At 41.9% G+C, this 14767-nt stretch overlaps 1 protein-coding gene across 2 annotated transcripts in view; it reads right to left on the bottom strand.

Annotated features, from left to right (window-relative positions):
• Positions 1-7635: 7635 nt before the first annotated feature.
• LOC122558866 (hyaluronidase Ccc Hy-1-like) overlaps positions 7636-14767 on the bottom strand; it is a 61438-nt gene continuing 54306 nt past the window's right edge. For both annotated transcript variants that reach the window (XM_043707730.2, XM_087994114.1), the window contains exon 5: positions 7636-14354. In XM_043707730.2, the coding sequence (XP_043563665.1) occupies positions 14031-14354 (324 nt within the window). In that variant the 3' untranslated portion in view covers positions 7636-14030. The remainder of the gene's footprint in view (positions 14355-14767) is intronic.

The raw sequence follows: 14767 nt of genomic DNA on the forward strand, positions 1-14767 counted from the left end.
CAATATATTTCCAAGTCATGAAAGTGAGTGATTTGGAGGGGAACTTGCAGGTGTTCCTATGTATCTGCTGCTCATGTCTTTCTAGATGGAAGTAGTTGTGGGTTTGAAAAGTGCTCTTTAAGGATCTTTGGATTTTCTGCATCTTGTAAAGAATGCACTGTTGCAACTGAGCATCGGTAGTGGAGGGAATGGATGTTTGTGGATGTGGTGCCAATCAAGCAAGCTGCTTTGCCCCAGATGGTTTCAAACTTCTTGAGTGTTGTTGGAGCTACAGCCATTCAGGCAATTGGGGAGTATTGTATCACACTCCTGACTTGTGCCTTGCAGATGGTAGTCAGACTTTGGGGAGTCAGGAGGTGAGTTACTCATGCTAGTATTCCTAGCCTCTGACCCGCTCTTGTAGCCATTGTATTCATATGGCTAGTCCAGTTGAGTTTCTGTTTAATGGTAACCCCCAGGATGTTGATAGTGGGAGATTCAGTGATAGTTAAATTATTGAATGTCAAGGGGCAGTCATTAGATTGTCTCCAAATGGAAATGGTCATTGCCTAGCATTTGAGTGGCACGAATGTTACTTGCCACTTTGAGCCTAAGCCTGGATATTGTCCAGATCTTGTTGCATTTGGACATGGACTGCTTCAGTATCTGGTGTTGAACATTGAGCAATCATCAGTGACTAATCCCACTTCTGACCTCATAGAGTCATTAAGTCACACAACATGGAAATAGACCCTTTGGTCCAACCAGCCCATGCCTTCCATAATCCTAAACTAAATTAGTCCCACCTACCTGTCCTTGGCCCATATCCCTTCATGTACATATCTAAATGTCTTATAAATATTGTAACTTCATCTGCATCCACCATTTCCTCTGGATATTCATTCCACACACGAACCACTCGGTGTAAGAAATTGTCCCTTGTGGCTATTTTAAATCTTTCTCTATCTTCCTATGTGCCAGGTATGGCTCCAACCAGTGGAGAATTTGCCCTGATGTACATTGATTCCAGTTTTTCTAAAGCTTCTTGATGCCACATTCAAGGGCTGTCACTCTCACCTCACCTCTGGAATACAGCTCTTTCATCCATATTTGAACCAAGATTGTAATGAGGTCAGGAGCTCAGTGGTTCTGGACATCACTGAGCAGGTTATTGCTGTGCAGATTCTGTTTGATAGCACTGTTGATGACACTTTCTGTCACTTTATTGATGATCAAGAGTAGACTGATGGGGTGGTAATTGTCCTGCTTCTTATGTACAGGACATACCCAGACAATTGTCCACATTGTCAGGTAGATGCCAGTGTTGTAACTGTATCGGAAGAGCTTGTCTAGGGGAGCAGCAATTTCTGGAGCATAACTTTACAATACTATTGCCAGAATGCTGTCAGGTCCCAGGGCCTTTGCTATAATTCCTAATGCAGGAACTGTCATTATGAGGGAAAAAAGTAAGCAGTTTGAGCCAATGTTCCTTCAAGTTTGGGAGAATGAGAGGTGATCTAATGGAAACAAATTACACATAGAGGATGTTTCTCCTCATCATGGAATTTCGAACTATGGGGACAGAGTTTTAGATTAAGAAACCTCCAATGTTACTTTTTACTGTCACAAGTTGAATAATGAAGGTCTACATCTATTAGATTAGATTCCCCACAGTGTGGAAACAGGCCCTTCAGCCCAACCAGTCCACACCGGCCCTTCGAAGAGTCACCCACCCAGACCCATTTCCCTCTGACTAACACTATGGGCAATTCACCTAACCCGCACATCTTTGGACTGTGGGAGGAAACCCACGCAGACACAGGGAGAACATGCAAACTCCACACAGACAGTCACCCGAGGCTGGAATCAAACCTGGGACTCTGGTGCTGTGAGGCAGCAGTGCTAACCATTGAGCCACTGTGCCACCCACAATTAAGAATCCTAGTGCTTTTGGGTTTCTAACCCTGACTCTCATTCAAATTTTCTGTTTAGATTTAGTTTTGTTTAGAGGCACAGGATCACAGTTGTAGTTGTTCTTGTGTGACTGGGATTTAATGCCACTACTTCTTCGACCTTACAAAGTAGGATGTAACTAAGTGTATTTGCATTAGCAAGGCTGTAATAAGATATATTGAGTTGCATAAAGGACATCAAAAAACTCACTTAAAACTAAACTTACAATATTGCATACGATTAGATTTGCATTGCATTGACAAAATGGTCCATATAACTATAACCTTTATTTTAAGGTGTTCTAATTCCAAACTGCAAATGTTAATTAATCCGGGTAAGACAAATAATTCCACAAGTAGCATTATAAAAATAGATCTGACTTTAGTCTTATGGGTCAAAGTTCATCCCCATGTGCTTTCAACTCCAAAACCCAGCACTAGTCACCTTATCCCATGTGACTCATGTTTGGTAAACACCCTAGTTTACACCTCAAAAACCCACAAACACTAACATAGCATATTCAAAGCTAAACACTGTTCTTTGCAGTAACTCTCTTTGCATTACATTACTGTACATTAAAGAGCTCACTACATTTTTTGTGAAAACTCACATGGCTCTACTTGCCTGTGTTAATGTACACATCACCTGTTCCAACATATTGTACACATCCATAAGACCATAAGACATAAGAGCAGAAATTAGGCCATTCAGCCCATTGAGTCTGTCCTGCCATTCAATCATGGCTGATAAATTTCTCTACCCCATTCTTCCACTTTCTCCCCATAACCTTTGATCCCTTGATAGTCAAGAACCTATCTATCTCAGACTTAAATATACTCAATGATCCGGACTCCACATCCTTGGTGGCAATATATTCCATAGATTCATCACTCTCTGGCTGAAGATTTTTCTCCTCATCTCCATTCTAAAGGTCTTCAGGTCTTTCCTTTATGCTAAGGATATACCCTGGGGTCCTAGTCTCTCCTACCAATGGAAACATCTTGCCATCATCTACTTTGTCCAGGCTATTCAGTATTCTGTATGTTTCAATTAGATCCCTCCTTATCCTTCTAAACTCAATTGAGTATAAACCCAGAGTCCTCAAACGTTCCTCATAGGTTAAGCTTTTCAATTCTGAGACCATTCTTGTGAACCTCCTTTGAATAAGCTCCAGGGCCAGTACATCCTTCCTGAGATACGGGGGCCAAAACTGCACACAATATTCCAAATGTGGTCTGACCAGAGCCTTATACAGCCTCAGAAGTACATCTCTGCTTTTATATTCAAGTCCTCGCATAATAAATGCCATCGTTGCATTTGCCTTCCTAACTATTGGCTCAAACTGCAAGTTTACCTTGAGAGAATCCTGGACTAGGACTCCCAAGTCTCTTTGCACAACAGATTTCCGAATCTTCTCCCCATTTAGAAAATAGCCCATACCTCTAATCTTCCTACCAAAGTGCATGAACTCACACTTTCCCACATTGTACTCCATCTGCCATTTCTTTGCCCACTCTCCTAACCGTTCCAAATCTTTCTGCAGCCTCCCCGCCTCCTCAATGCTGCTGTTCCTCTACCTATGCTTGTATCTTTTGCAAACTTAGCCAGAATGCCCTTAGTTTCTTCATCTTGATTGTTCATGTACAAAGTGAAAAGGTGTGGTCCCAACACTGAGCCTGTGGAATACCACTTGTCATCGGCTGCCATCCTGAGAAGGACCCTTTTATCCTCATTCTCTGTTTTCTACCAGACAGCCAAGCTTCTATTCATGCTAGCACCTTGCCGCTGACACCACGGTCCCTTTTCTTATTCAATAGCCTCCTATGCGGAACCTTGTTAAAGGCCTTCCTGAAGTTCTGGTAGATAATATCCATTGGCTCTCCTTGGTCTAACCTGCTTGTTACTTCCTCAAAAAATTCTAGCAATTATGTCAGGCATGACCTCTCCTTGATGAAACCATGCTGATTTTGCCCTGTTTTATCAAACACTTCCAAGTATTCAGAAATGTCATCCTTCACAATGGATTCCAGGATCTTACCAACAACCGTGGTTAGGCTAATCGGTCTGTAATTTTCTGTTTTTTGTTTTACTCCCTTTTTAAACAGGGGTGTCACAGTAGCAATTTTCTAGACCTCTGGGACCCTCTCTGATCCTGGAAATTCCTGAAAGATCACCACTAATGCCTCCACTATCTCTTCAGCTATCTCCCTTAGAACTGTGTTATTGTCCATCTGGTCCAGGTGATTTATCCACCTTCAGGCCATTGAGTTTTTCTAGCAACTTCTGCTTGGTGATGGCCACCATACTCAGCTCTGCCTCCTCACTCTCTTGAATTTTTGGGATATTATTTGTGTCTTCCACAATGATGACTGATGCAAAGTAATTATTCAGTTCCTTAGCCAATTCCTTGTTCCCCATTACTATCTCTCTAGTGTCATTTTCCAGCAGCCCAATGTCCGCTTTTCCCTCTCTTTTCTCTTTATATATGTAAAACAAACCCTTACAGTCTTCCTTTATATTACTGGCTAGCTTACCCTCATATTTAATTTTCTCCCTCCTTATTTCTTTTTTTTTGTTGCCCTTTGTAAGTTTCCTAATCCTCTGGTTTCACACTGCTCTTCACCACATTATATGGTTTCTCTTCTGCTTTTACGCTGTCCTGACTTTCCTAGTCAGCTGTGGTTCTCTCATCCCCCCTGCACCATGCTTTGTTTTCATTGGGATGTATCTCTACTGTGTCTTCTGAATTACTCCCAGAAATCTCTGCCATTGCTGCTCCACTGTCTTTCCTGCATGGCTCCTCTCTCAGTCAATTCTACCCAGCTCCTCCCTCATGCCTCTGTAGTACCTTTATTCAGCTGTAATACCATTACCTCTGACTCTATTCTCTCCCTCTAAAACTGCAGAGTAAATTCAAGCATATTATGATCCCTGCCTCCTAAGGGTTCCTTCACCTTACGCTCCCTTATCAAGTCTGATTCATTACACAGCACTAAATCTAATATTGCCTATTCCCTAGTGGGCTCCACCACAAGCTGCTCCAAAAAGCCATCTCATTGTAATAGAGCCATAGAGGTATACAGCACGGAAACAGACCCTTCTGTCCAACCCGTTCATGCCGACCAGATATCCCAATCTAATCTAGTCCCACCTGCCAGCACCTGACCCATATCCCTCCAATTCCTTCCCAATTCCTTCGTCAAAACGCCATCCCATTCTCCCAATTCCTTCGTCTCCGCCGCATCTGCTCCCAGGAGGACCAGTTCAAAATACGCACAACACAGACGGCCTCCTTCTTCAAGGACCGCAATTTCCCCCCCGACGTGATCGACGATGCCCTCCACCGCATCTCCTCCACTTCCCGCTCCTCCGCCCTTGAGCCCCTCCCCTCCAACCGCCACCAGGACAGAACCCCACTGGTCCTCACCTACCACCCCACCAATCTCCATGTACAGCGCATCATCCGCCGTCACTTCCGTCACCTCCAAACGGACCCCACCACCAAGGATATATTTCCCTCCCCTCCTCTATCAGCTTTCCGTAGAGACCACTCCCTCCGCGACTCCCTTGTCAGATCCACACCCCCCACCGACCCAACCACCACTCCTGGCACCTTCCCTTGCAACCGCAGGAGGTGCAACACTTGCACCCACACCTCCCCCCTCACTTCTCTCCAAGGCCCCAAAGGAAACTTCCATATCCGCCACAGATTCACCTGCACCTCCACCCACATTATCTACTGCATCCGCTGCAGCCGGTGTGGCCTCCTCTATATTGGGGAGACAGGCCGCCTACTTGCGGAGCGATTCAGAGAGCACCTCTGGGCCACCCGGACGAACCAACCCAATCACCCTGTAGCACAGCATTTCAACTCCCCCTCCCACTCCACCGAGGATATGCAGGTCATTGGACTCATCCACCGCCAAACCACAACAACGCGACGGTCGGAGGAGGAGCGTCTTATCTTCCGACTGGGAACCCTCCAACCACAGGGGATGAACTTGGACTTCACCAGTTTCTTCATCCCCCCTCCCCCCACCTTGTCTCAGCCGAATCCCTCCAGCCCGGCACCGCCTTCCTGACCTGCAGTCTTCTTCTTGACCTCTCCGCCTCCACCCTACTCCGACCTATCACCTTCACCTTGACCTCTTTCCACCTATCACATTTCCAACGTCCCTCCTCCAAGTCCCTCCTCCCTACCTTTTATCTTCTCCTGCTGAACACTCTCTGCTCATTCCTGAAGAAGGGCATGTGCCCGAATCGTCGAATCTCCTGTTCCCTGGATGCTGCCTGACCTGCTGTGCTGTTCCAGCAATAAAGTTTCAACTTTGATCTCCAGCGTCTGCAGACCTCACTTTCTCCCCATATCCCTCCAAACCCTTCCTATTCATATATCCATCCAGATGCCTCTTAAATGCTGCAATTGTACCAGCCTCCACCACTACCTTTGGCAGCTCATTCCATATATGTACCACCCTCTGTGAAAAAGTTGCCCCTTAGTCTCTTTTATATCTTTCCCTTCTCACCCTAAACCTATGTCCCTAGTTCTGGACACCCCCACCCCATGGAAAATACTTTGTCTATTTATCCTATCTATGCCCCTCATTAATTTTGTAAACCACTATAAGGTCACCCCTCAGCTCCGATGCTCCAGGGAAAACAGCCCTAGCCTATTCAATCTCTCCCGATAGCTCAAATTCTCCAACCCTGACAACATCCTTGTAAATCTTTTCTGAACCCTTTCAAGTTTCACAACATCTTTCCAATAGGAAGGAGACCAGAATTGCACACTATATTCCAACAGTGGCTTAACCAATGTCCTGTACAGCCACAACATGACCTCCCAACTCCTGTACTCTATATTCTGACCAATAAAGGAAAGCATACCAAACACCTTCTTCACTATCCTATCTACATGCGACTCTACTTTCAAGGAGCTATGACCCTCCACTCCAAGATCTCTTTGTCCAGCAACACTCCCAAGGACCTTACCATTAAGTGGAGAAGTCCTGCTAATATTTGCTTCCCAAAATGCAGCACCTCACATTTATCTGAATTAAACACCATCTGCCACTTCTCAGCCTATTGGCCCATCTGGTCAAGATCCTGTTGTAATCTGACGTAACCTTCTTCGCTGTCCGCTACACCTCCAATTTTGGTGTCATCTGCAAACTTACTAACTATACCTCTTCTGCTCGCATCCAAATCATTTATATAAATGACAAAAAGTAGAGGACCCAGCACCGATCTCTGTGGCACTCCACTGGTCACAGACCTCCAGTCTGAAAAACAACCCTCCTCCTCCACCACCCTCTGTCTTCTACCTTTGAGCCAGTTCTGTATCCAAATGGACATTCCACAACTTCCTTTTGCAACTCACTGCCAACCTGATATTGCCAGTCCACCTGTATATTGAAATCCTCCATGATCACTGTAACTTTGCCTTTCCTACACATCTTTTCTATCTCCTGGTGTATCTTGCGCCCCAACTCCTGACTACTATTTGGAGGCCTGTACATAACTCCAACAATGATTTTTTACCTTGATGGTTTCTCAATTCTACTCACACAGGTTCTATACCATTTGATCCTACTTTGTTTCTTACTGCTGATTACATTTTATTTCTTACTAATAAAACAACCCCACCCCCTCTGCCTACCTGTCTATCTTTTCGATACGATGTATACACACACCATCTTGATTCTTCATGTAGAAAGTTTATTAGTAAGTATCTAAACACCATACATTACAAATTCAAAGATATTATTACATAGGAAGACATAGTTACTGGTTTTATCGTAAATGATAAATTGCATTTCCACCAGATTTGTTTTAATTTTATACTGGTCATACACATTCTTAGATCATTGGAATTATAAACTGCATAATTAATTAAGGCTTTGAAGTATATATTCCTGTTGTCTCTTTGAACAATTGCTCAACACTAACACCATTTTGATAACAGTTATGTGGCATAAACAAGATTTAAGACATTATGTAAGCAATAGCTTACAATGTAAACTATGCATAATATTATTCTATTGCACTTTGGGTAGAGATTGTGACTCCATTCTAGGCATCAGTACAATTTTGTTCACATTCACCTATCTGGTGGTCACTGTTCAATGCTTTAATCAAAATTGATTTAGGTTAAAGCATTGAACCTACTTATTCTTTAAATGTTTTGAACAACTTCTACTTCTATTTCAACCTTCAGTAAATAAGAATAAAGAACAGCTTACGATGGAAAGTTTTAAAATCAGTTTTGATGTCCTAATGCATATGACAATGGCTAAAGTGTACATAATGGAAGTATTGTTATTGGCATTTTCATGATAAAACAATACTCTTTCTGGCTGCAGTATTTACTATAACATGTGGCACTTTAATACATCGCAATCATTCCATTTGACTTTGCAGTGTTGTAAATCATTCAACCTCATTTGTTGGATGGGTTCGTCCTATAGACTGTAAAACTAATGAGTTTTAACTGTACAGAAATCCAAATTTAAACATTACTTCTTTAACAAAATTAGTAAAAGGAATGATGAGAATATAGTGCAACAAAACACAATACTAAAATTATTCTAGCAAATCTTGAAATTTTGGAATGCTAACAAACACCTACAAAACATCTACAGTGAAATTGGTATCTTAATTACAACAGTCCATCTTTAAATTAGATCTCAGTGTTCCTTCTTCTGTTTGTAATGACAAGATATCTCACTGTTTTTCATAGCACTTTGCAGGTTGCCATCCTGCAACTGTTAGTCTTTGAGCTATTTGCATAGTTTATTTTATACAACTGTTCCAACTGAAGTGTTAGCTAATGAGCCTTTCTTTTTAGCCTAATCTCTCTACGTTCCCTTAGAAAGTTTTATTTTTATTGTTGCTTTTCTTTCCTTTCCCTTTCTTGTAGTGCACCATTACAACTGAAAGTAGTTGGACAAGCTTTTCATAGACCCTCATAAAACTCACATGGAACTGGCTGCCAAAACACTGTGGGTTAACAGTTTCTAACTTCCCATCCACTACATGCTGAGGAATACACTAAAGCTTGGGGCAGCTGCGCCCAGGTGCAGTGGGGACAGAGCCCTGTCTGAGGTCTTTCTGCTGAAGTTAAATGGGGGTAGGGGGTTTGGTCCATTCAGTTATTGGACCCTCATAGTGCCTCAAATACATGTAAATATAGTCTTTATGTGAAAGAAATGTTTTTGATTTGTTTGGATAGAGCCAAACTCCAATGTTTGTTTCCTTGATATGCTACTATACATGCTACTTGTGACTCTATATACATATGCACACAAGAACATTTTTTATGAATAAAAGGTATATTTTTGAAACAAAACAACTTTCCATCCATGCAGAAAATAAACCAGGCTTCTCAGCACTAACTAATTGTAACACTGTTGAGACCAGAAGCTCAATATAGAGAATTTTCAGGCACACATCTGTATTTTATTACTCTAATATATAATGTATTAATGCAGCAATCAATACTTTCAAACAAGTACCAATGCAGTGTACTGTAAGCACCTTATGAACAGAATAATAAAGTATAATATTATCAAGTATCAATATTAAGCAAAAATATCTTTAGTTGTGTACAAGGTAAACAAACTCCAAACATTTTATTTGCTATCAAGCTGCAGAATTAGCTTCAATCCTTATATGAACTGTTTCCACTTGATAAGTTTTGGAACAGGTGACACTTGCAAGGATATTCTCTCACAGGTGTGTTTTGTATGATTTAAATAATAATGTGATGATCCCAGAAAGGATTTAGTAAGGCTGTACTCTGGAGTGAATCTATTGTGATTTTTGTGTGCATCATTACTACAGCCTCCTGTGTTCACATGAAATTTCTCTTGCATGTTATACAAAACACTCTCAGCGAAAGCTGTTTCAGTTGCAGTGACATTAAGGATTAACATTCATATTGTAGCAACGTTTGGGAATGAAACAGTGATTTTGATAATGACCAGATAATTACACCACCATCTCTATGTCCCTCTCGAAGCAACTCACCATCCTGACTTGGAAGGAACGTCAATGTTCCTTCACTATCACTGGATAAAAATCTCTTCCTAGAGTACTGTGGGTATCCGTACATCTCAGGGACTGCAGTGATTTAGGAAAGCGACCTTCTGCAGGGTAACTGGCAATACATGCTAGCTTTGTCAGCAATGCCCATATCCAATTAATTTTTTAAAAAGTTCTTTTTCTGCAATGATGATTGGCATTGACGGGGACAATAGCAATAAACCCCCCCTTTCATCTCTGAAAAAAAAGCGCCATAGGATCTTTTTCAAACATCCAAATAACCAAGTAGGACCTCTGTTTAAAATCTCATCTGAAAGATGGCATCTTCCAACACTGCAATACTTCCTCAGTACTGCATTAACTTGCAAATACTTAATTTCTTTACTAAAGCTCTAGAGTGACACTTAAACCCGAAACCTTGTGTTTCAGAGGCAAGAATGTGTTGGCCATTGCAGTTATAGTGGGCCGAATGGCCTCCTTCTATGCTGCAACACTTCTGTGATTCTGTGTTCAACAAACTTGATCACCACAATCTTTTTAAAGGGAATCAAGAGGTGGGCAATAATTGCTGGTCTTCTCAGCACTGCCAATTTCCTGATGATTAAAAGTAACCATAAGTGTTTTGGTCTATTAAAGAAAAGTTTAGCAACCCATGAATATATATACAGTTATAGAGTCATAGAGATGTACAGCATGGAAACAGACCCTTCGGTCCAACCCGTCCATGCCGACCAGATATCCCAACCCAATCTAGTCCCATCTGCCAGCACCCGGCCCATATCCCTCCAAACCCTTCCTATTCATATACCCATCCAAATGCCTCTTAAATGTTGCAATTGTACCAGCCTCCACATTGTACTTCCTCTGGTAGCTCATTCCATGCCCGTATCACCCTGTGTGAGAGAAAGTTGCCCCTTAGGTCTCTTTTATATCTTTCACCTCTCACCCTAAACCTATGCCCTCTAGTTCTGGACTCCCCGACCCCAGGGAAAAGACTTTGCCTATTTACCCTATCCATGCCCCTCATAATTTTGAAACCTCTATAAGGTCACCCCTGAGCCTCCGACCCTCCAGGGAAAACAGCCCCAGCCTATTCAGCCTCTCCCTATAGCTCAAAAGATTCTTGCAAATCTTTTCTGAACCTTTTCAAGTTTCACAACATCTTTCCGATAGGAAGGAGACCAGAATTGCACACAATATTCCAACAGTGGCCTAACCAATGTCCTGTTATTTTCCTTCTCTTTGCTTTCCCTGCTCTCTGTGGCACAATTGACTGAGAGGTTGAGAAGATGCACTTAGGAGGATTGGAGGAAATATTGGAAGGCTTATCTTTTCTGTAGGTCCGAGTTGCGAGCCCTACAATGACACAATTGGACAATTTGGAGCAGGTGACTGTGATGGAATCCGTGGTTTCAAAACTTGTATTTCTGAGACAAGCCCTGATTGAAATGAGAAATAAGGAAGAAAACTAATCTTTCTTGGTTTCTGTGAAATTGGAAGACTAAAATTGTTTGAAACATAAAGAGACAGAGCCACTAAATGATGATTCCAATGATGCAGTACAGGCAGCTTGAAGAAAAGGGTGGTTAGATCCAGAAGATAAGAATAGGTAAATATTTAGTTGCTGCACCTGTTTCTGTTACTTGATGGAAACATTGGCAGATCCATACCATCCAGGCTACTGTAAGCAGAATGGAATTTCTACAGATGTGTGCTGTATGGTAAAGACTGTGCCCATTGGACTCAGGTTAGTTGTGGGCTGCTTTCGACTGGGGTTCCATTATATCCCAGAAACAAAGGAGCTGAAACCCCTTATGAGAAACACAGAGCTTTGAAGGGTTCTGAGAGTGGGATTAATAGCAAGTATACTGAATGGTATGCCAATTATACCTGGCATTTCGTATGTGGATTTATTGTTTATAATGGACTGCAATTTGCATATTTCCCTTATGTTAATTCTGGGTCTGAGTAGAAGTGGTTAACCGAGGTAGTATTTACTTTCCCTAACTCTTTTATATGGTTCTTCTTTAGTTTTAATTTGAGGAATCTTATGGCTTTATTCCTTCAATTAACTAAGTGGAATTTTGGATATCTATTTTTATAAAAAAATGCTGATTTCAGACAACAATCAGAACAGCATTTCTTTGGTTTCTTCACAAATTATTTCTATATTTTCCTTGTCATCTCAGTGCCTGTTTTCCTGTAACTAGGAGATGATTGCAATTTTGTTTAGCCACACTGTTATCCATTTAATCAATACATCTTTCACTTGGTGTGGGCACATCTGCTATGAACAGACACAAGCCTGACCAACTGCAGGACAAATACTCCAGTGGCAAGCAAAACTACAGGAGTACAACTTTGGAGCACATTGTCACTAAGGCTGAGATTGTATAGAAATTCAGCAACAGCTACTTCAATTATTCAATGTTATGTATGCATGTTGAAATTACTGGAAGCTACCTTGCTTAAATAGACATCATTCAGGTGTAGTTCTCACAATGAATGCCAACAGATTATTCAGCCAGAAGCACAGACAATTCTCACCTACAACAGTCTAAAAATGAGCATGTTTTAGACATACTTTTGTGATGTTGTTCTCGGGAGTTGATACCATATATGTGATTAAATATTTGCTGGTGAGTTAAATCAAAATCAAAAAATATTTTAAGTAATAACACCTTTAGTGCCATCTCATAACTATCTGATGAGGCAATATTTTTCCTAAGATTTCAATTCCTGAAGATGTTTCAGCTGATTGTGGGGAGTGGTGGTGGGGTTACAAAAGAAAGTGAGAAAAAGCATCTAAGAATACTGCTTTTCAGGTGGAGAAACTTGGTATTAGCAGGTTGGGAAGAACCTAGGCTGGACTCTTATCATGGGTGCTGAATAGTCTGGCTGAAGCAGTTAGATCTCTTTCCTCTTGCAAACTGGTATCCAAATGCCACAGTTAGAAAGTCAATTGCAATTTTATGGAACCATGATGTGGAGGTGCCAGTGTTAGTCTGGGGTGGACAAGGTTAAAAACCACACAACGTCAAGTTATAGTTTAATAGTTTTATTTAGAAGTACTAGCTTTCGGAGCACTGCTACTTCATCAGCTACCTAATGAAGGAGCAGTGCTCCGAAAGCTAGTACTTCCAAACAAACCTGTTGTTCTATAACCTGGTGTTGTGTGATTTTTAATGTTATGGAAAGCCCATGCGGAGGATAGAATGAAAACTCTCTGCTAACAGATACTGGCACTCAGGGCTTAAAGATATTGATTTTACTTGTGGTGAATTACAGGAATACTGCTTCTGGCTCCACAGATATATCCTGCAGCACTGCTGGCCTAGCCTTATCCTATTCTGGTGGTGACTCCCTTTCCCTTATGAGCACCTACCCAACAGTCTGCCCATGTCCTGGTTGGGCAAAATTCCCAAGACCAAAGATTGGTGAACTTTGATGTCTGTTGTGAATCTGTTGAATACAAGTAAGGATGGGTGTCAAAACCATAGCGTCCTTGAAGCTGGACGGCCTGTAACTCTGTTGCTTGACCAACCACTGATCAACATTCACTTGATAGCTTCAGTTCCCAAATGCAGTTTCCTGGTGGCCCTTTGCAAAAGATACATTGGAAATACAGCAATTGAATTAGTCTATTGAGAAGCTCACTCTGGCCTCATGTGAGAAAACTGACCATTTCACCACAGTATTTAAGGAGTTCAAGTTGAAGTAGGTTGTTCGGGGGGATTCTGAGGGACAGGATTTACATGTATTTAGAAAGGCAAGGACTGATTAGGGATAGTCAACAGGGCTTTATGCGTGGGAAATCATGTTTCACTAACCCAGAGTCATAGTTCATAGAGCTCTACAGCATGGAAACAGACCCTTCAGTACAACTTGTCCACGCCAACCAGATATCCTAAACAAATGGGAGTAGATTTATTTAGGATATCTAGTTGGCATGGAAGAGTTGGACCGAAGGGCTTGTTTCCATGCTGTACAACTCTATGACTCTATGACTATGACTCTATTAAAAAGAAGGAAGAAAATAAATCTGATTTCCCAATCTAAAACATTGATTTTCCCTGACAATGGGGCCCTATCCATCCCCTGTAGCACTGACATGTGAACGTTTCCTTCATGCTTTGCACATCTTCAGAATGCAATTCTCCACGGGTTGTTAATGCAGGACCAGTGGAACTGAGAACATAGAGAACTTTAAAGCTTCTGGGATCAAGCTGCAGATAAGTTCTAGATTCCGGGTCCTTCCGCACACAACGTCCATGGCCATTACATATAACCCTGCTGCACAACAAGGCAGCTGTAGTAGTGTTTAGAACGTATCTTCCAAGTTCCTGGTCAATGTAATTCTTCAGTGCTTCACAGCGCTCCTAATAGAAGTACAAACATTTGCTAAGAGAGTTTAAAATTCAAATCAGAATATTTTCAATATTCTGGAAACTTTAGTAATTCTAACAAGAGGTCTAAGCATCCCATTGAGTTCTGTTTTAGATTAGATTACATTACAGTGTAGAAACAGGCCCTTCGGCCCAACAAGTCCACACCGACATGCCAAGACGTAACCCACCCATACCCCTACATTTACCCCTTACCTAACACTACGGGCAATTTAGCATGGCTAATTCACCTGACCTGCACATCTTTGGACTGTGGGAGGAAACTGGAGCACCCGGAGGAAACTCACGCAGACACGGGGAGAACGTGCAAACTCCACACAGTCAGTGGCCTGAGGCAGGAATTGAACCCGGGTCTCTGGCGCTGTGAGGCAGCAGTGCTAACCACT

Source organism: Chiloscyllium plagiosum, unplaced genomic scaffold, assembly GCF_037043375.1.
Source record: "Chiloscyllium plagiosum isolate Xiang-an unplaced genomic scaffold, Cpla_swu_hap1 HiC_scaffold_14, whole genome shotgun sequence".
Taxonomy (NCBI): Eukaryota; Metazoa; Chordata; class Chondrichthyes; order Orectolobiformes; family Hemiscylliidae; genus Chiloscyllium; species Chiloscyllium plagiosum.